Genomic DNA, 19,599 nt, shown 5'->3' with positions numbered 1-19,599 from the left:
CGGGGAGCCATCATGTGACTCCAGTCTTCTGACCCCTGGCCCAGGTGCTGCCCTCACGGTCACATCCCTCTGTCTCTGCAGATGCTGGCCCGCCTGCTGAAGAGCTCCCATCCCGAAGACCTCCGCGCAGCCAATAAGCTCATCAAAGAGATGGTGCAGGAGGTAGCAGCTGAGCCTAGAGCACAGGGAGGAGGCGGTATGGGGGTATTGAGCTGGGCCACCGAGATGGGACTGTATGTGTCTTCACGTGGAAGGAGCCCTGCAGTGACCCAGGGCTGGCACAGCAGAGAAGCTGATGGCTGGGCGACCAGGGTGTACAGGGAAGAATTCCTGGCAGCCTGGGTGACTTGCTGTGGATGGGCCTTTGGGAGGCTGGCTACCTCTTTGTCAAAAGTTAGAAATGAATTAGGCCTTAGTATATTTTTAAAAATACATAAATACATGTAAGTATGTATATGTGTATGTATATGAGGAGATTTCTTTTGAGACAGGGACTCACTCTCTTGCCCAGGCGGGAGCACAGTGGCATGATCATGGCTCATTGCAGCCTCAACCTCCTGGGCTCAAGCAGTCCTCCTACCTCAGCCTCCCAGGCCTCTGGCACTAAATACATGTGCCACCACACCTGTATAATTTTTGTATTTTCTTTTTTGTGGAGAAGGGGTTTTGCCATGTTGCCTAGGCTGGTCTGGAACTCCTGGTCTCAAGCAATCTGCCTGCCTTGGCCTCCCAAAGTACTGGGATTACAGGCATGGCCAAATGTTTAATTTTTAAGTAAATATACATATGTTGCCTGGGTGCCTGCTGAAAGTTTTTTTTTTAATTGAGACAGGATCTCATTCTGGAGTGCAGTGGCACGATCATGGCTCACTGCAGCCTTGACCTCCTGGGCTCAAGCCATCCTCCCACCTCAACCTCCCGAGTAGCTGGGACCAAAGGCACACGCTCCAACACCCAGCTAATTTAATTTTTTGTAGAGACAGTGTCTCCCTTTGTTGCCCAAGCTAGTCTCGAACTCCTGGACTCAATGTCCCTCCCATCTCAGACTCCCAAAGTGCTGAACAAAAAGTTTCAAAACTGGATGTGGTGGCTCATGTCTGTAATCCCAGCACTTTGGAGGCCAAGGTGGGAGGATGGCATGAGGCCACCTTTCACTCTGCAAAGGAGGGGCACGCACAGTAAGCAAAGGGGCAGGGGAAAGCCAGGCCACTCCCGACAGCAGCCTTTAAAGGCACAGGCTCCCCCATCTGCCAGGCACCGACACTGGAAGGGTCTTCGTGCTCGTTTCTAAGCTGTACCTGATGACCACAGAGGTCCCCTTCCACTGTAAAGTACAGGAACCTCCTTTGAAAGGGCAAACACAAGGAGGGCAAGAGTCACTGAGAACCACAGTGGAGGTGTAGGGCCCTGGGCCTTCAGAAGCACCTGGTGAGGGGCTTGGAAACCCAGGTTCCTGGGCCATCTTGGGAGATCCTGATGAGCTTGTGCAGAGGCCTGGATACTGGGGGCTTCTTGGACCACAGTGCCCTTCCTGGGCATGAGGGGCTTCTGGCAGGGCCTGCTGGAGCCCCACCGGGAGTCTGATCCCACAGTCACCCAGCTGTCAACCCGGATCCCAGCACACATTCTCTCAAGGGGCAGGGGGCAGTGCCTTGTCCAGGCCAAAGGTTCTCAGGGGCCCTTGGCCAATGTGTCCCCAGGACCAGAAGCGGATGGAGAAGATCTCGAAGCGGGTGAATGCCATCGAGGAGGTGAACAACAATGTGAAACTGCTCACGGAGATGGTGATGAGCCACAGCCAGGGCGGCGCAGCAGCTGGCAGCAGCGAGGACCTCATGAAGGTGCACCTGCCTCCCTGACTCCCCCACTCCCCGCCCACTCCACAGCCCACGCAGACCCTGACCCGCCCACCCTGCTGCCCTCAGGAACTGTACCAGCGCTGTGAGCGGATGCGGCCCACGCTCTTCCGACTAGCCAGCGACACAGAGGACAATGATGAGGCCTTAGGTGAGCCCGGGGCAGGTGCTGAGGTCAGGTCCCCGTCTCTCTCTCCATCTCCTGCCCCGACCTCCCCCACGCCTGCTAAGTATCTGCAGTTGGAAGGAGCCACCACCAGGGGGCCCCCCTTCTCCAGCACCGACCCTGGGTTTTTCCACGCTGAGGACACAGAGGAGGGGCCACCCCGCTGTCGAGAGGCGCTGTGGGCCAGCCGCCTTAACAGGCACCTCATTTACTGCCCGCAGCTGCACAGGAGGCAGAACCATCCCCTTTTCACGACTGGGGCTAAGGGAGGAAAATGACTTGCCCAGATCACAGAGCAGAACTGTGGCAGAGCCGGGGGAGACGGAGGGCCATCTGCCCCTAGACCTTCCTCCCTGGTGAGGGCGAATGGAAGCTAAGAGTGCATCCCACGGCCCTGGGCAATTCCAGACCTGAGCCTGAAGGCTTCTGCCAGGGCCACATACCAGGTTCTTTTCCTTGATCTCTGCCCATGTGTCAACCTAGGCCACTTGGGCTGCGGTCTGGGTACCATCCACTCCCTCGTTAAGCAGGAGCCCCACCCAAAAGGCTCACTGCCCAGATTGCCCCACACCCTGGCAGCCGGGCAGGCAGTGTTGCTGAGGGCCTCATTGGTGCCAGGCACTGTTCTAGGCCCTCAGGGATCTGGCACTGACCAAAGTTTGCAAAAGGCTGGATACGGTGGTTCACACCTGTAATCCCAGCACTTTGGGAGGCCAAGGTGGGAGGATTGCTTTAGGCCAGGAGTTCAAGACCAGCCTGGGCAACATAGACCCAGTCTCTATTTCAAATATATTTGTATTTAAAAAAAAAAAAAAAAAGGTTGACAAAAGCTTCCTTGTGGTAGTTTAGTGAGAGGAGACAGACAATAACCAAGTCCATGAGCACCGACAGTTTGTCACGGTGGTAAGTGACATGGAGGAAGAGAAGCAGGGAAGGGATGAGGTAGTGCAGGAGGGGTTTAGGACAGGCCGCCCTGAGGTGAGCCTTGGGTGAAGACCTGAAGGCAATAAGGGATGAAGCTGTGCAGAGATCCGGGGCAGCCAGAGAGCACAGCTGGAGTGGAGGCCTGGAGGCAGGAGTGGGCCCAGTATGTTAAGACAGTCCAAGCAGTATGGCAGGAAGCGAATGAGGGGAGGGTGGGAGATGAGACCAGGGAGGTAGCGGAGGGCCAGAGCCTCAGCAGACAAGATGGGCTATTCCCCTGCCCCTGCCCCTACCCCTTCCCCTCACACACAGGCTGTGATGGATGTGGGGTCCTCATCTCCTGCCGTCCAGAGGCCCCCACAGTCCTTCAGCCTGGCCTCTCCCCTCCTGCCTGTTCCAGCGGAGATCCTGCAGGCCAATGACAACCTCACCCAGGTGATCAACCTGTATAAGCAGCTGGTGCGGGGTGAGGAGGTCAACGGTGATGCCACAGCCGGCTCCATCCCTGGTGAGAAAGTGGGGCAGGAGAGCTGGGAGGGCACCCATCAGGCTGGAGGGGCACAGAGAGTGCAGGGTGCTGTGCTGTTCTCAGAGCTGCTGGAATGACTGCCAGGGTGACCCTGGCCCCTTAAGATAGGAAGGCCCCGGTGAGGGAGCTGGGGGTGAAGTCTGTGCCAAGGCTGCAGCTGTGGGGGAAGAATCTGGATGCTGCGGGGGGAGCTGAGGGTTTGGTGAGGCCAGTCAGAAGAAGGAAGGCTTTCTTTGACAAATCTGGCACCTGTTGTATAGGGCTGGATGACACCCCCGAGGCTTGATTTATCAGAAAGTGGGAGGGAGTTTAGGAAAGTAAACATTACAGACTCAGTTCTAATAAGATAGGAGCCTTGGGGGATCACAAAAGGGGTTAGAATTGGTTCTGTTAGGGAGAAGTGGGGATGGAGGCGCCACACGGAAGCAGCCAAGTTTCAGCAGGGCCTTAAGGATGGGTAGCAGTTTGCCCAGTAGAGCTAAGAAGGAAATACATTCTGGACAGAAGTACCAACATATGCCAAAGAGAGGTCCTGTTGAGCAGCTTCCAGGCAGGGGCTGGTGTGGCCAAGGAAGGGGAGGCAGGAGGCCGGTGATAAAGCGTCAGGGTTAGGTGCTGCTCCCCCGCAACCCGTGGGCTCCAAAAGACACGTGTACACCCAGGACTTGCCAGCCTCTTCTTTCCCACCCCAGGGAGCACCTCAGCCCTGCTGGATCTCTCAGGCCTGGATCTCCCGCCTGCGGGCACCACCTACCCAGCCATGCCCACCTGCCCTGGCGAGCAGGCCAGCCCCGAGCAGCCCAGTGCCTCAGTTTCCCTGCTTGACGACGAGCTCATGTCTCTGGGTGAGGAAGGGGCCAGGCCTGGAGGAGGGCGGGCTCAGCAGCAGATGGGGCATGATCCCAGGGCACACTCACAGCTAGCGGAACACCAGCACCATGTACCCCAGGTGTGAATCCTGTGGGGCACGTGGATGAGCCCACTTCACAACGGAGGAAACTGAGGCTCGGGGAAGTTAGGAGCCTGTGCGAGGCCACACAGCCAGAGGGTGAGGCTGGCAGCCTCTAAGCCAGCCTCAGATAGGCTAACCAGCATTCAGGCTCTGGCAGCCTGGGGGGAAACCAGGGGATTTCCCTGCAACAGGTTAGAGCCTGGAATTGGGAACTGTCTGGGCAAAAGTTCAGCAGTTTCTTCATCCACCAAGAGGAGAGGGAGGGTTCCACAGCACCCAGAGGCTCCAGAGAAACTAGCCAGAGCATGAGGGACTCGGTGATCCAAGTTGGTCCAGGGCCAGGCCTGCTGTTACTCCTGGGCAGGTTCAGGCTCACCCCGGGGAAGCAGCGAAACGGTCCCAGCTGCCCAAACAAACCACGTTTGGGTTTCAAGCTGCTCTCAGGACAGCAGCCCCATCCAAGAGCTGAGATCAGAAGAGCCTCCTCCTGAGAGCTACTGAAGGGATGAAGAACAGAGGTGTTAGGGCCCATCAGAGGACTCCTCAGGGATGTGTTGGAAGCCAAGAGTCAGACTGTGGTCTCCTGAGCCAGTTCTGAAGCAAAACCCAGACCTGAAGGCCTTGAAGTTATGGGGGCCCGGGGTGTCCTAGGAGGGGTCTGCCTGGGTTTCAGGAGTGCTCCCTTAGGTGGTGTCCACTACTGCATTCTGTCATGTGTTAGGTGGTCCTGTCTTAGGTGACCCTGTGTTAGGTGGCCCTGCCTTAGGTGACCCTGTCTTAGGTGGTCCTGTCTTAGGTGACCCTGTCTTAGATGGTCCTGCCTTAGGTGACCCTTAGGTGGCCCTGCATTAGGTGGCCCTGCCTTAGGTGGCCCTGTCTTAGGTGGCCCTGTCTTAAGTGGCCCTGCCTTAGGTGGCCCTGTCTTAGGTGGCCCTGTCTTAGGTGACCCTGTCTTAGGTGGCCCTGTCTTAGGTGGCCCTGTCTTAGGTGACCCTGTCTTAGGTGGCCCTGTCTTAGGTGACCCTGTCTTAGGTGACCCTCGCAGTCTCCACAGGCAGGCACCGTTAATAGCTCCACTGCACGGCAATGAGGAAATGGCAGCATAGAAAGGCATGGTGGAGGCCGGGTGCGGGGGCTCACGCCTGTCATCCCAGCACTTCAGGAGGCCGAAGCCGGCGGATCACGAGGTCAGGAGATCGAGACCATCCTGGCTAACATGGTGAAACCCCATCTCTACTAAAAATACAAAAAAATTAGCCGGGCGTGGTGGCGGGCACCTGTAGTACCAGTTACTCAGGAGGCTGAGGCAGGAGAATGGCATGAACCCAGGTGGCGGAGCTTGCAGTGAGCTGAGATCATGCCACTGCACTCCAGCCTGGGCGACAGAGCGAGACTCCGTCTCCAAAAAAAAAAAAAAAAGAAGAAGAAAGGTGCGGTGGCTCACGCTTGTAATCCCAGCACTTTGGGAGGCCGAGGTGGAGGGATCACTTGAGGTCAGGAGTTTGAAACTAGCCTGGCCAACATGGTGAAACCCCATCTCTACTAAAAATACAAAATTAGGCCGGGCGTGGTGGCTCAAGCCTGTAATCCCAGCACTTTGGGAGGCCGAGACGGGCAGATCATGAGGTCAGGAGATCAAGACCATCCTGGCTAACACAGTGAAACCCCCGTCTCTACTAAAAAATACAAAAAAATTAGCCAGGTGAGGTGGCAGGTGCCTGTAGTCCCAGCTGCTCGGGAGGCTGAGGCAGGAGAATGGCGTGAACCTGGGAGGCGGAGCTTGCAGTGAGCCCAGATCGTGCCACTGCATTCCAGCCTGGGCGACAGACCAAGACTCTATCTCAAAAAAAAAAAAAAAAAAAATTAGCTGGGCGTGGTGGCACATGCCTGTACTCCCAGCTACTGGAGAGGCTGAGGCAGGAAAATTGCTTGAACTGGGAAGGCAGAGGTTACAGTGAGCTGAGATGGCGCCACTGCACTCCAGCCTGGGTGACAGAGCAAGGCTGCATCTCACCAAAAAACAGAAAAAGGCAGGCTGGGTGACTTGTGCAGAAAGGGCTCCAGGACTTGAGCTGGGCCCTGATCCTGAAGCCACACTCTGAGCTGCTGGGCTACTCTAACTCATTGTTCATAAGCAAGGAAAGGGAAGTGAGGACCCGGAGTGTGGAGGGAGAGCTGAAGGAGAAGGAGAGCTGAGGGGAAAGGAGGCCCAGTTGTGAGCTCCCTTTGTGAACCCAGCAGCCAGCATCCTCCCTGCTTACAAGCTCCATGCAGCTGCCCCCTCTTCATTCAGAGCCAAGGGTGACTGCAGGGAGAAGACCTTTACCCCGTTCTACAGAGAACAGGATAAAGGTCAAGGGACAGGAACGCTCATGCAAGATTTATCTTCTCCTGTGGAGCCAGCCCTGGGCAGCAGCTACCTGAGGGGCAGTGGGTAGGGAAGTACTGCAGGGCCACCAGCCCCCAGCCAGCAGCTGCAGCAACACCTCCACAGGAGAAGCGAGGTGCGGCCGCACTTCCTGTCCCCGCACTGCACTGGCACAGTCCTCAGTCACCAGCTTCCTTCTGGTTTCTTCTCAGAGGCAAAGCATGGGGGCACAGGAGCCAGAAGTGCCAGGGCAACCTGCAGCCTGGGCCTGGGGAATGGAGGAGGCCCTAGGGCCACACAGGGGGCTGGTCCTCACTCTTCTTCACGGCACGGGTGGGAGACAGGTTCCTGTCGTCAAGGAGGGTGTTCAGGCAGCCTTAACCTCCCCCATCTCAAGCGCGCCTCCCATCTCAGGCTCCTGAGTACTTGGGACTACAGGTATGTGCCGCCACGCCCAGTTAATTTATTTTTTGTAGACACAGGGTTTCACCTGTGTTGGCCAGGCTGGTGTTGCACTCCTGGCCTCAAGTGATCCACCCACCTCGGCTTCCAAAAATGCTGGGATGACAGGCATGACCCGCTGCACCCACCTCTTTGGTTTTGAGATGGGGGTCTCACTGTATTGCTCAGGCTGGTCTCAAACTTCTGGCCTCGACTAATCCTCCCATCTCACCTCTCAAGTAGATGGGACCAGAGGCACTGGCTAATTTTTTTTCCTTTTATTCTTTTTTTTTTCTTTTCTTTTTTTTTTTTTTTTTTGAGACAGAGTCTCGCTCTATTGCTCAGGCTGGAGTGTAGTGGCGTGATCTCGGCTCACTGCAACCCTGCTTCCCAGGTTTGTGCCATTCTCCTGCCTCAGCCTCCCTAGTAGAGGGGACTACAGGCACCCGCCACCACACCCGGCTAAATTTTTTTTTTTTTTTTTTTTGAGATGGAGTCTCGCTGTGTCACCCGGGCTGGAGTGCAGTGGCCGGATCTCAGCTCACTGCAAGCTCCGCCTCCCGGGTTTACGCCATTCTTCTGCCTCAGCCTCCCCAGTAGCTGGGACTACAGGCGCCTGCCACCTCGCCCGGCTAGTTTTTTTGTATTTTTTAGTAGAGATGGGGTTTCACCGTGTTAACCAGGATGGTCTCGATCTCCTGACCTCGTAATCCACCCGTCTCAGCCTCCCAAAGTGCTGGGATTACGGGCTTGAGTCACTGCGCCCGGCCTTTTTTTTTTTTTTTTTTTAGTGGAGATGGGGTTTTACCGTGTTAGTCAGGATGGTCTCAATCTCCTGACCTCATGATCTGCCCGCCTCGGCCTCCCAAAGTGCTGGGATTACAGGTGTGAGCCACCGCGCCCGGCTATTTTCCTTTTATTCTTTAGAAGTAGAGTCTCTGCTGCCTGGGCTTATCTCAGACCCCAGCTTCGGCTTCCCAAATAGCTGCCATTACAGACATTAGCCACTGCACCTGGCTGGTGTCTGCATTTTACAGCAGAGGCTGTCACCCCCCAAGATCACACAGCCAAGTGGCAGAGTTCTGTTCAAATGCTTGTAGTCAGGCCAGGCTCTGTCCGAGTCCAGACTCTGCCACTTTCCAGCTGTGTGTTGTTGGGCAGGTTATTTACCAAGTCTGAGTCCATTTTCTTACTCCTAAAAGAGTGCTGAGAAGCTCACCCCTACCTTTGAAGGTTGTTTGAGGATTAAGTAAGACCAGCATCTGAAGGGCCTGACGCATCTAGAGCATCATCAATGTACTTTATCTCTGGCCTCTTAAGAAATGCATCTAGAAGAGACCCAACTGTCACAGCTTCCTGGTACCTTTGCCTTGCCTGTCAGGTAGCACTTTGGTTTGGACCTCACGTTTTCAGGATTTGCTAGAAACAAGATCCCTTATCTTCTCTAGGTCAGACCTGGGGTGAACTTGGCAGACAGTATTCCAGGGCAGGCAAAGGTCAGGCTGGCTGGTGACCTAATACCTCCTTCCCATCAGCAGCTAGTTCCAGGGCCATCCACAGGGCCCCCCAGCCCTCCATAGTACCAGTGAGCCTCACTGGCATGTGCCAGGGCCAACAGTGTCTTCAGCGTCACCCCCAGTCCACCCCTGTCCTCGTCTTCTTGGAGACACTGTGGCTTAGCCAGCACGGTGCCTAGCCCATGGTCATGCAGCAGGCGTCCCTCGAGTGGACCAGTGGTGGGCACAGAGCTGCTCTCTGCTTGCCTGGATGCATGAGAGGAGGAACCTCTTCTCCCTGCAGCCCAGCCCTGTTCTCTGCTGCCAGATGACAAGTGAAGATGAAAGTCCTGATGTCTGTTGTCTGTGTGCACAGTAGCTTTGGAGTGACCTGGCCAGGAAGAGGGGAAGCGTGTGTGGGGTCAGCACAAGGGGCTGCTGGGATCTTGGTTTCTAGTTCTGCTCTGCTGCTGGTTCCCTTTGAGAGTGTGAGTTTCTCCCCTCTGTGCCGAGCGTCAGAAAGGGGCAGGGAGCCCCATGCCAGCACACATGGCCCCTCGGCTGTCTAGCGTCTGCAGGGTCAGCCCAGCTCCTTCACCTCTCTCCTGCTTTCCCCTCAGGCCTCAGTGACCCCACACCCCCTTCAGGCCTGAGCCTGGATGGTACCGGATGGAACAGCTTCCAGGTAGGAGGGGACTACAAACTAGCCTGGCCTGTCCCAGTCCCAGGGTCAGGGCAGCTGGGACAAGCAGCCTGGGGAAACTGAAAGGATGGGTGGGCTCTGCTCAAGGGCCCAGGACCAGGGGGTGGCCCAGGGGCCTGGAGGCACCCACCCAGGGTAGAGGGCCTCTCCTTACCTCCAGCTGTATCTTCACCACGTCTCAGCCTTAGGGCTGCAGCCCAGCCTTTGGGATTGGGATTGAGATGGGCAATCCCTCTTCCTTTCCCTTGAGGGTGACGGAGGCCCCTGGAATATAGAACCTCAACCAGACCCAGCCACCCTGCATCATGGACACGGGTGGTCTGGGGTCCTCACCTCTGTGACTGCTTTCCCAGATGTCATTTGCAGGGAGGACACTGAGCCTCAGGGCAGGATCAGGTGATGCTGACACCTCTCTAGACAGCCCCACCCCACCTGCATCCTTTTCCCCACAGTCGTCGGATGCCACTGAGCCCCCAGCCCCTGCTCTGGCCCAGGCCCCCAGTATGGAAAGCAGACCCCCAGCGCAGACATCCCTGCCAGCAAGCAGCGGTCTGGACGACCTAGACCTCCTGGGGAAGACCCTCCTGCAGCAGTCGCTGCCCCCGGAGTCCCAACAAGTGCGGTGGTGAGGGCCCACCATGGCTGGCATGGGGTGGGGAGCACTCCTTGTTCCCACAAACCAGCAGCTTCTCCTGGGCTTGTCCAGGCCCAGCAGGGAGAGGCTCGTTGCTGTCTTATTCTATAAGCAGCAGATGCCAAGCACTGCACCTGCCTCTGGAAACACAGCAGTGCCCAAGGCAGACCTGGGCCCAGCTCACAGAGCACAGTTTATGAGACCTAGGCCCACTGGCCTGGCCTCCCCTCAGGCTTTCCCAGCTCCCTTGAGAAAGGCCCAGAAGGCCAGCAGAAGGGAGGACACTGGGCTGGAGTGAGCAGGTGGGGTGCAGGGGGTAGGGAGAACGAGAGCTGCTCCTTCTAAAGGTAAGAAGACCCAAGGCCAGAGAGACAGCCACGTGTCAGGGACAGAGCCAGGAAGCCCAGCCTTTCCTGTGCCCCTGATCTCTCCATCACCAAAGAATCACTTCTTTTTCTTTTTTTGAGAGGGAGTCTCACCCTGTCCCAGGCTGGAGTGCAGTGGCATGATCTCGGCTCACTGCAACCTCCATCTCCCAAACTCAAGCGATTCTCCTCCATCAGCCTCCTGAGTAGCTGGGACCACAGGTGCGCGCTACCACGCCCAGCTAGTTTTTTGTATTTTTTATAGAGACTGGGTTTTGCCATGTTGCCCAGGCTGGTCTCAAACTCCTTAGCTCAAGTGATCTGCCCGCCTCAGCCTCCGAAAGTATTGGAATTACAGGCGTGAGCCACCACGCCTGGCCAAGAATCCCTTCTTAATGCACTGTCCCCCCATTAAGGGAGAAGCAGCAGCCAGCCCCCCGGCTCACACTCCGGGACCTGCAGAATAAGAGCAGCAGCTGCAGCTCCCCCAGCTCCAACGCCACCAGCCTTCTCCACACCATGTCCCCAGAGCCCCCCAAGCCTCCGCAGCAGCCCATACCAACCGAGCTCTCACTGGCCAGCATCACTGTGCCCCTGGAGTCCATCAAGCCCAGTGAGTAGGGCTGGGGCAGGCTGGGCTGGGCTGGGGCAGCTTGCTGCCCTGTCAGGAGCTCTGTCTGGGGAAGCTGGTGGGAAAGCAGGGCTCCCCTGGCTCTGCCACTGGCCAACCAGTGGGGAGCTCTGAACAAGGCCCTGCCCTTCCCAGGAGTTAGTTTCCTTATCTGCCCCAGAGTAATCAGAGGACTGCTGTACAAACTCCAGGCTTATACAAGCAAGAAGACCTCTAGGGAATGGACTCTGGGCCTCTCCCTCCCCAGGAAGGCAGGGCTTAGGACACAGAGCGGTTTGGGGTCTCCCCCAAATTACAGAACTGAACCATGATAAAGACCCAGATCCAAGGCTGGGCTTTTCCAGCCCCGGAGCCACAGCGAGACCATGGCCCAGCCCCAGGCCCCGAGCAGACACATGAGGCCTGGTGGTCCTCAGATTGCCCTCTATGAGCTCCCTGTGACCAAAGACACTACCCCTACAGTGTCTCCCAGCAGTGGGCAGAGCTGGCCCTTTCACCAGTAGGAGAACCCTGAGCTCAGAGAAGGGGAGTGACTGCCGTGAGGTCACACAGTGTGAGCCTCACCCTCGCCCAGAGTCCCTCACCCCAGCACTCCAGGCAGCAGCCACATAGCATTGGGGGAACCTGGGCTGTGATTCGGCTCTGGGGTGGGTGTCCTGCCTTCACTATCAGACTGGGGGTTCACCTGCCCTCTCTGGGCACCGCTCTGCACCACTCTGTGCCCCTGGCTGCACTGCCGCCCATGGTCCAGGTAAGGCCCCAAGGGAGGGCTTTGCTCTTGTTGCCAGTACAGCAATCAGCTCCTGAGGTGAGCCAGGTGGGGGCTGGGGTCTGAACGAATGTGCTCCAGCTCAGCCGTCCCATCTCCCTCCCACCTTCTCCCACAGGCAGCATCCTGCCCGTGACTGTGTATGACCAGCACGGCTTCCGCGTCCTCTTCCATTTTGCCCGTGACCCACTGCCAGGGCGCTCCGACGTGCTGGTGGTGGTAGTTTCCATGCTGAGCACCGCTCCCCAGCCCATCCGCAACATCGTGTTCCAGTCAGCTGTCCCCAAGGTGACAAGCCAAACAGGGCATGCTTCTGTCCTCTCAAGGCAGGGTGACATGGAGCTGGGTGGGGAGCCACCTGTCAGGGGACAGGTCTCCCTCCCTTGTTGCGTGTTCAGGGGGTAGAAGGGACCAGAAGGACTGAACCCCAGGACCCCCGGAGGGGAGCTGGCAGGCTGGGCCTGGTTCCTCAGAGCAGGGCAAGCAGCCAGGGCTAGCTGTGCCATCCTGCTGTCTGCCTGCAGGTCATGAAGGTGAAGCTGCAGCCACCCTCCGGCACGGAGCTGCCGGCGTTTAACCCCATAGTCCACCCCTCAGCAATCACCCAAGTCCTGCTGCTTGCCAACCCCCAGAAGGTAAGGGGCCCCGAGGCGGTGCTGCAGGGTGGAGGCGGCCACTTCTCCTCTGACCCCTCTGCCTTTGTCACCTCTTCCCCAGGAGAAGGTTCGCCTCCGCTACAAGCTCACCTTCACCATGGGCGACCAGACCTACAACGAGATGGGGGACGTGGACCAGTTCCCCGCACCCGAAACCTGGGGGAGCCTCTAGAACAGAGAGGGGCTGGGGAGAGGAAGGGGCAGAGGGACCGGTCACTGTCCAGCCTGGAGGGAGGCAGTGGTGGCCAAGGACACCCTTTGTTGCCCATGGCCATTCACCCCCAGGCCTGGTGCTTCTCCCCACACCCTTGTAGCCCTCAAGTGACTCTTCCCCCTCCTGCTCAGCCCCGCCCCTGCTGAGCCAAACCCAGTAGGAGGCTGGGCCTGGGTTTGCGCCACTGGGGTCTCCATCACCAGGACCTGGAGAGGGAGGCGCTGTGTAGCCTTGGAAGAACTTGGGGTCATGGGGAGGAAGCACAGCTGTCGGGGAAGGGCCAGGACCTCAGGCCCAGCCCCAACCCCAGCTGGGGTGGGGTCTTCCCTGCCTGTGTCTTATGCCTTATGGGAAGGCCCAGCCATAACTCGGGGGCCATGCTGGAGCTGGGGACCAGCTCAGGCCTCCTCCATAGGAACCCAGTGACTGGGGGGTGACGCCTACACCCCCAGCTGTTTGCACTCTGGTGTGTGGTTTGACTCTGCTTTTCTTCCGGATTGGCCCTATGGTCACAGCCACAGGGGACCAGGCTGGGGGAACCTCACCTGGCCCCTACTCCTCCTGGGGGTCTCCCTTTGCCATTGGGCCCCCTGAGGGACTGTGGGGGCTCAAGGGTAATGCTCAAGGCCATGGCCCCAGTGAGGGGCTGTGGGGCACCTAGAGTTCTCAGTGTGTCTCCCTCATTCATTGGCCTCTGCTGGGGCCTCCTATGGGTGTCTCACGTCTGTCTATCCATCTGTCCGTGGTCAGAAGTGGGGTCAGTGTGTGAGTGAGAGCAGGAGTATTTATGAAAATAAAACGTCGTTTTTCCTGGACCACCTGCTCTCGTGGCCCTTTGGAGGTTGCGGGAGACGGGAGGGGTTGAGTTTGGGGTCCCCAGGGCTGCCCTGTAGACCTCTCCACTTCCATCTTTGGAGGTCAGGCCGTGGGCCCCCTCCCCACCGCCCCCAGGCCCTGCACCGGAAGAGGCCCTGCAAAGGGGCCTGTGGCCAGTGCTGAGTCATCAGAGAGGGCGCTGGGCTGTGGCGGACCAGGACCGTCCCAGCTGGAAGTGGGCGACCGCCAGGGCCTGGCAGGAACCCCAGCTGCTACAGACACTGAGGGGGAGGCCCCTGGCTGCTCACAACTTCCTCCTGCTGTGCTCAGCCCTCCACACAACCTCGATGCTGCAGCACCCTGGAGGGAAGTCCAAGCCCAGCTTCTCCCTCTCCCCAGACGTCGCTCCCTTGCCCAGCACCAATCACAGTTTGTTTCAGAGCCGACCCAGGGACCCTGAGCTGGGCCCCTGCCACTCCCAGCGGCAGCTCTCCCCGACATAGTGCTATCAGAGTTTTCTCCAACCAGGAGGCTGGGGTCCAAGCTTGGGCGTGGCTTCGAGGCCACACAGCTGGGAGAGCCCTCCAGCTAGGGGGCGCAGGTCCAGGCAGATGGGCCCCGTTGTGTGGGAGGCCAGCCCTGCGTGTGGCTCTGCAGGAAAGTGTTCCCTGCTCAGATGAGTCGGGGGAGACTACCCACAGTTTCTCCTGAACTGACGAGCCCATACTAGACCCTGGGAAGTCCCTCATTTAAGAAGCCATTTTCACTTTGTCTAATCTAGTGTTTCCCAATCAGAACTTGGCCGCTGAACCCTTCTCCTTAGATATGGTTGTGACATGCTGGAGAATTGCCCAGCACACCCGTCTCCCAGCCTGTACTCTCCTTAACACTCCTCAGCAAGCAAGGGGCCCCTCTCTGCTGGGCCCACACTGGAAGTGCGGGCTGAGAGCTCTTCCATGTCCACCTTACTGCTGAGGGGACAAGAGGCATTAGCTGCGCCCCGCGGGAGCCTCCTATCAATCCCTACAGTGGGACTCCCACCCTGGCACAGCCCTCCAGACAGATGTCTGGCCCCTGGAGGCTTCCAGACACCCTGTCCCAGCCACGTGGCCTCATTCCTGTTCCCCTCCCCTACCCTGCAGGACTCACGCTTGTGATGTCTCCTGAAGATAACTCAGGTTAGAAATTTATTCTACCTGAAATGAAACCATATCGCCTGCAGCATCCACCTGGGGTGCTGGAGTCCCACCTCCAGCTCAGTCTCATTACTGGCCATGGCAGGGAGGACTACAGGTTGGCGTGGGGAACAGGTGGGACTGTGAGCTGGGAGTCTGGGGGCTGGTTCTGGCTGGGTCACTGGCTTTCTGTGTGATTTTGAGGAAGGTGCTTTCCTTTCTGGAAGAGGGGAGAGGGACTCAATGAGCTATGAGGTCCCTCTGAGGAGTCCTTGAGCAAAGGAGCCAGGCTGTTGTTCCGGGGATGGGGAGGTGGGGTCCCTTCAGCCTTTGGACCTTCTCCCTTGCCTTGTCCTTAACCCAGCCATCCTGTCAGTCATGCCAGTGTTTCCTGAGCAGCCCTTGGGCCAGCCCCTGTCCTAAGAGTTCACAAGCTGGCAAGGACTTGGGAGCTAGTGTGGCACCCTGAGAGTGAAGACATGAGGTACCACAGAAGCCCCGCATCTGTCTGAGAGTCTGGGGTGGGTTTAACCAGAGGAGAGGACCCTGGGCCTCCACTTCCCCAAATACCGTGTTGCTGCACAGAGGTCCGGGCCACTATGCCCTGCAGTCTCAGGGGCTGGGATGCAGTGCACTAGGGAGGCGTGTGCTCTGTCTCTTGAAGGGTGACCCCCAGTGCTATGCCAAGACCAGTGGGACTTCCCAGATCTCAAAGCCACACTTCCATTTCTGTTGGTTTGGCCGAGGCAGCAGTTAATTTTGGTTTTCAGCAACCGCAGCACACTCTTTGTTTATGGCAGCCAGGAGAAGTGGTAAGGGCCTGGGAGCCTGGGAGCCTGGGAGCCTGGGAGCCTGCTCCTGCCTAGTCAGTTTTTTTGTTGTTATCGTTGTTGTTTTTATAGAGTTTCGCTCTTGTTGCCCAGGCTGGAGTGCAATGGCACAATCTTGGCTCACTGCAACCTCTGCCTCCTGAGTTCAAGCGATTCTCCTGCCTCAGCCTCCCAAGTAGCTGGGATTACAGGCATGCATCACCACATCCTGCTAATTTTGTATTTTTAGTAGAGACAGGGTTTCTCCATGTTGGTCAGGCTAACTCCCGACCTAAGGTGATCCACCTGCCTTGGCCTCCCAAAGTGCTGGGATTACAGGTGTGAGCCACCACACCCGGGCCCCAGTCAGTTTTTTGGGGTTTTTTTTGTTTGTTTGAGGCAAGGTCTCTGTCACCCAGGCTGGAGGGCAGTGTTGTAAAAGCAGCTTCCTGCAGCCCTGACCTCCTGGGCTCAGGCAATCCTACCCTCTTAGCCTCCTGAGTAGCTGGGACCACAGGTGCATGCCACCACGCCCGGCTAATATTTTTATTTTTTGTATAAACGGAGTTTTCCCAGGTTGCCCGGGCTGGTCTAGAACTCCTGGGCTCAAGCGATCCACCCGCCTCAGCCTCCCAAAGTGTTGTGGTGAGCCACTGTGCCTGGTCTGCCTGGTCTCTCGACATACCCCCTCCCCCAGTCTCTTTGGGCCTCCCATCCAGGGCACTGGCCTAGCAAGGCAGGCAAGAGGAGCTCCCAGACCTAGTACGACGCTAGACCTGATGCCTGTAGCCTCCCGCCTTAAGCCTCTGAACTGCCCTGTGAAATGGGAAGTGAGGCTCAGAGAAGTCACACATCAGGGGCTGAGCCTGGGCCAACAGTCTTGAAGTGTCTACCAGGATGGAACATTGCCCCCTACCTCCCAAGTCGTCCCCCCAGCCTCTGTCGGACTGTTCTCTGGAGCTGGGCTAAGGGTACACACTCCTCCAGGGCTATCGGGATTAAAATGGAGTCCTCAGGCCTTAGGGCCACCCCAGGACTTCGTGGAAAGTCCTTTGGGCTTGGGGAAGGAGGTGAGGGAGTTTTTAGAGCCCCAGAGATCTCACTATGCCCCAGCTGCTCTGGGTGGAAGTCCACACAGAGGGCAGCACCGCGGGATGCTACAAACAGTCAATTTGTCAAAGTGTCTAAAATAGGATGTTTTTGCTCCTGCAGTCCCTGCTACCGACCCCTGCTACCACCACCACTCAGCTGCTGACCTCCCTGCCCACATCCTGCTCAAGCCTTACCAGCACACGCTACCCAGACTGTCCCGGGCTTTTGCAGACAAATCTGCACAGAGGCTGCCGGGCCCTCAAAGCAACCACAGGGGTTAAGGCGGAGCCGAGGGCCAGCATTTCTGGAGCTCCCAGGCGATGTTTCTGGGTCTGGCACAGCAGGAGAGCCCTTGTGGGCTTAGGAGACTGTCGGATCTGCTTCCTAACTTGGCCTCTACCACTTTCCCAGCTGGGGACCTTAGGCCAGGTGCCTTGGGCTATTCACCTGTAAAATGGGGACAGTGATAACAGCCTCATGGGAGGATATGCTATAGCACATGACAGAAAGTCCCATTGTCCCAAGGCAGCTAGACACACACAGGGGTCGCTGGGGCGGCAGGAATGGGGGTAAGGGGTCTTTCCATTCCTGACTTGGCAAGCTGAATAACGATGGTAACGAGAAACAGCACAAGGTACTTTATAAGCATCTTGCATCTATTAATTCACTTAATCTTTCTATGAGGTAGGTACTATTGTTTCCAATTTACTGAGGAGGATGCTGAGGCTCAGAGAGGTGAAGTGTCCCACGTAAGGTCACCCAGCTAGTGAGAGCAAGAGCCTGGCCAGCTAACCTCCTCCACACCGTTAAGCTCTGTCTGTTCCTGCTGCCTGAGCCACTGTGACAGGCACATTGTTGGACCCCAGAGGATTTAGCAGGAGCCAGCTAAGACCAGCCTGGTAGAGAACCACCCAAGTCAACAGGTCCCTGGATTGGGGAAGGGCCCCATGAGGGGTTGACTGGGGATCTCTGAGGTCCCCCTTATGTGTCCACAGTTTAGAAAGGCCATGATCCCAACACCCACTGATCAAAACTTCTGAGTCTGTAAGTCTCTGATTACAACATCCTTCTAAGGAACAGCCTGTAACTCTAACCCAACCTTTGGGGAGTCCATCCTTCTATGATTCAACATCCAAGTGTGACAAGGGAGGGCCTAAAATCTACACATCACCCAGCTAGGAGGCACAGCCGTCCCATCCGAATCCAACTCAAAGGCCCAGGGCACCTTTCCTGCCCAGGATGCTTGGGTCTGGCTGGAGGGGAGTCTGGAGACCAGGGCAGGGGTGCGGGGCAAGAGCTCAGTTAGCCTGATAATATGGCTTGGGTAGTTTCCACCACAGCTGCTGCTACAACCCACATGTACTGACCCCTCCCCAGGCCAGAGCTGGGGCTCAGGACTGGGCACATCTAGGAGAGACAGAAGTATAAGCCAAACCTTGCCTTCAAGGACCTTCGGCCAGCTAGAGAACCAGACAAGCCCAGGCCCAGTGTGGTCTGGGCTGGGGCTTGGCTGGAACAGAGTGGGGGCACCACATAGTCCAGAGACTTCCCGAGAGACAGGAAGGATGGCACCTGAGGTTCCCTTGCCATGCCACCCATAGTCACTGGCCAGCAGTCTTCCTGTTGGGAAAAGGGAGATGGGGGAGGGAACCTTGCCTGACATCTCATCCTGGCCTGAGCTTTGATCTTGGAGCCTCCCAACTTCCTACCAGGATTCCACACTCAGGTGGGCTCCCATCTGGGAGGCTCTGGCCATAGCAGGCAGCTGTTGGGTTCCATTCTCAGCTCCTCCCACCCCAATGAGGCCTGCCTCATTAGGGAAGAGAGAAGCAGCCAGTGAGTGTGCCAAGCCCAGTGCTGGGCACTGGGAGAATGGAGATGTGTGGGGCCAAGGTCCTGCCTCTGAGAGGCGCCCAGTCTGCACCGGCACACAGTAGTGGCTCTAGTCTCAAACTAAACTGAAACTAACAAAGCAAAGTGCAGAGGGTGTGGCAGGACTCTGCGGCACACCCTCCCCTCCTCCCGGGCACACCCTCCCCTCCTCCCCACCCCTGCGGCTCCTGATGCCACAGCAGTGCAGGGTAAGGAGAGCCTACTGTCTCCCAAAGGCTCTCACATTTTGTATAACCAGCAGTTATGGAGCAACTACTGTATGCCTAACTCTGTGTTGAGGGGAGGGCCAAAGAGAACTACTGAGTTTGGGGGCTGTCAGAGCAGCACCCACATCATTGCCCTACAAGAAGGAAGAGGGACTGAGGCCATTTGCCAGGAGAAATGAGAGGAGATGAGCTTCACAGATGGAGCAAACTGCCGGGAGATGTGGAGAACAGGGTGTCGGGAACTGCTCTGGGAGGGTTCCTGGTGGCTGGGGGGATGGCACACACCTCCCTTAAAAGGAGCAGGCAGGGGTGTCTTGTCCACTCTGCGGGATGGGCAGGCCCAGGACAGCTGGCCCATTAGACCATTAGAGACAAGCGAGTCTGGAGTTCCAGGGACTTGTCCACGGCCACACAGCAGCCCTTGGCCCCAGGAAGCCAAAGCTTCCAGCCAGTCATCGAGTGGTGGGGGGTTTAGTTCCAGGGGGCCAGAGGTCCTCTGCGGGAGGGAGTACAGGGCAGTATCCCTGCAAGTCCAGAGGGGCCAGGACAGGTCAGAAAGGCCCATCCCTCCTTCGCTTGGCACCCTCTTTCCCCTTTGCGAGGGATGCAAAGGTTATTTATACCCTGGGCCTGCCGGCTGCGGGTGGGGCAGGCACCCCATCTGGGGCGGGCTGCGGGCGCGGGGGCAGGAACGGGCTTACCTGCTTCCCGCCACCAGGGCTGGGCGGGGCGCTGCGGGGAGGAGGAGCGGGGCACAACCTGTGGACGGCCGCGGCCGGCGAACTCACAGCAGCGGGGGCCCGGCCGGGGGTCGCCGGGGGGCCCGGAAGCCGGGGGAGGGCGAGGAAACCAACTTGGAGAGAGGAGTGACCTGGGGGCCGGGGGCGGAGTCGTGAGCGGGGGA

General features: G+C 57.7%; 1 protein-coding gene and 1 long non-coding RNA gene across 4 annotated transcripts in view; one reads left to right on the top strand and one right to left on the bottom strand.

Annotated features, from left to right (window-relative positions):
• GGA1 (golgi associated, gamma adaptin ear containing, ARF binding protein 1) overlaps positions 1-13,519 on the top strand; it is a 26,594-nt gene extending 13,075 nt beyond the window's left edge. For both annotated transcript variants that reach the window (XM_007975709.3, XM_007975710.3), the window contains exons 7-17: positions 82-162; positions 1,701-1,841; positions 1,926-2,007; positions 3,347-3,454; positions 4,168-4,320; positions 9,353-9,417; positions 9,888-10,060; positions 10,851-11,047; positions 11,953-12,122; positions 12,359-12,469; positions 12,552-13,519. In XM_007975709.3, the coding sequence (XP_007973900.1) occupies positions 82-162; positions 1,701-1,841; positions 1,926-2,007; positions 3,347-3,454; positions 4,168-4,320; positions 9,353-9,417; positions 9,888-10,060; positions 10,851-11,047; positions 11,953-12,122; positions 12,359-12,469; positions 12,552-12,662 (1,392 nt within the window). In that variant the 3' untranslated portion in view covers positions 12,663-13,519. The remainder of the gene's footprint in view (positions 1-81; positions 163-1,700; positions 1,842-1,925; positions 2,008-3,346; positions 3,455-4,167; positions 4,321-9,352; positions 9,418-9,887; positions 10,061-10,850; positions 11,048-11,952; positions 12,123-12,358; positions 12,470-12,551) is intronic.
• Positions 8,524-19,572, bottom strand: LOC103223284 (uncharacterized). Of its 2 annotated transcripts, XR_493769.3 has the most exons (3): positions 19,397-19,572; positions 9,590-9,699; positions 8,524-9,123 (listed from the first exon to the last, which is right to left on the bottom strand). It is a non-coding gene; the product is annotated as an uncharacterized lncRNA (long non-coding RNA). The 2 variants fall into 2 exon arrangements; XR_012089457.1 differs by lacking the exon at positions 19,397-19,572 and having other exon boundaries at positions 9,590-9,879.
• Positions 19,573-19,599: the final 27 nt, after the last annotated feature.

This window comes from Chlorocebus sabaeus, chromosome 19, assembly GCF_047675955.1.
Source record: "Chlorocebus sabaeus isolate Y175 chromosome 19, mChlSab1.0.hap1, whole genome shotgun sequence".
Classification (NCBI taxonomy): Eukaryota; Metazoa; Chordata; class Mammalia; order Primates; family Cercopithecidae; genus Chlorocebus; species Chlorocebus sabaeus.
The sequence above is the reverse complement of the archived record's forward strand: the minus strand, read 5'-3'. Positions and strand labels throughout refer to the sequence as shown.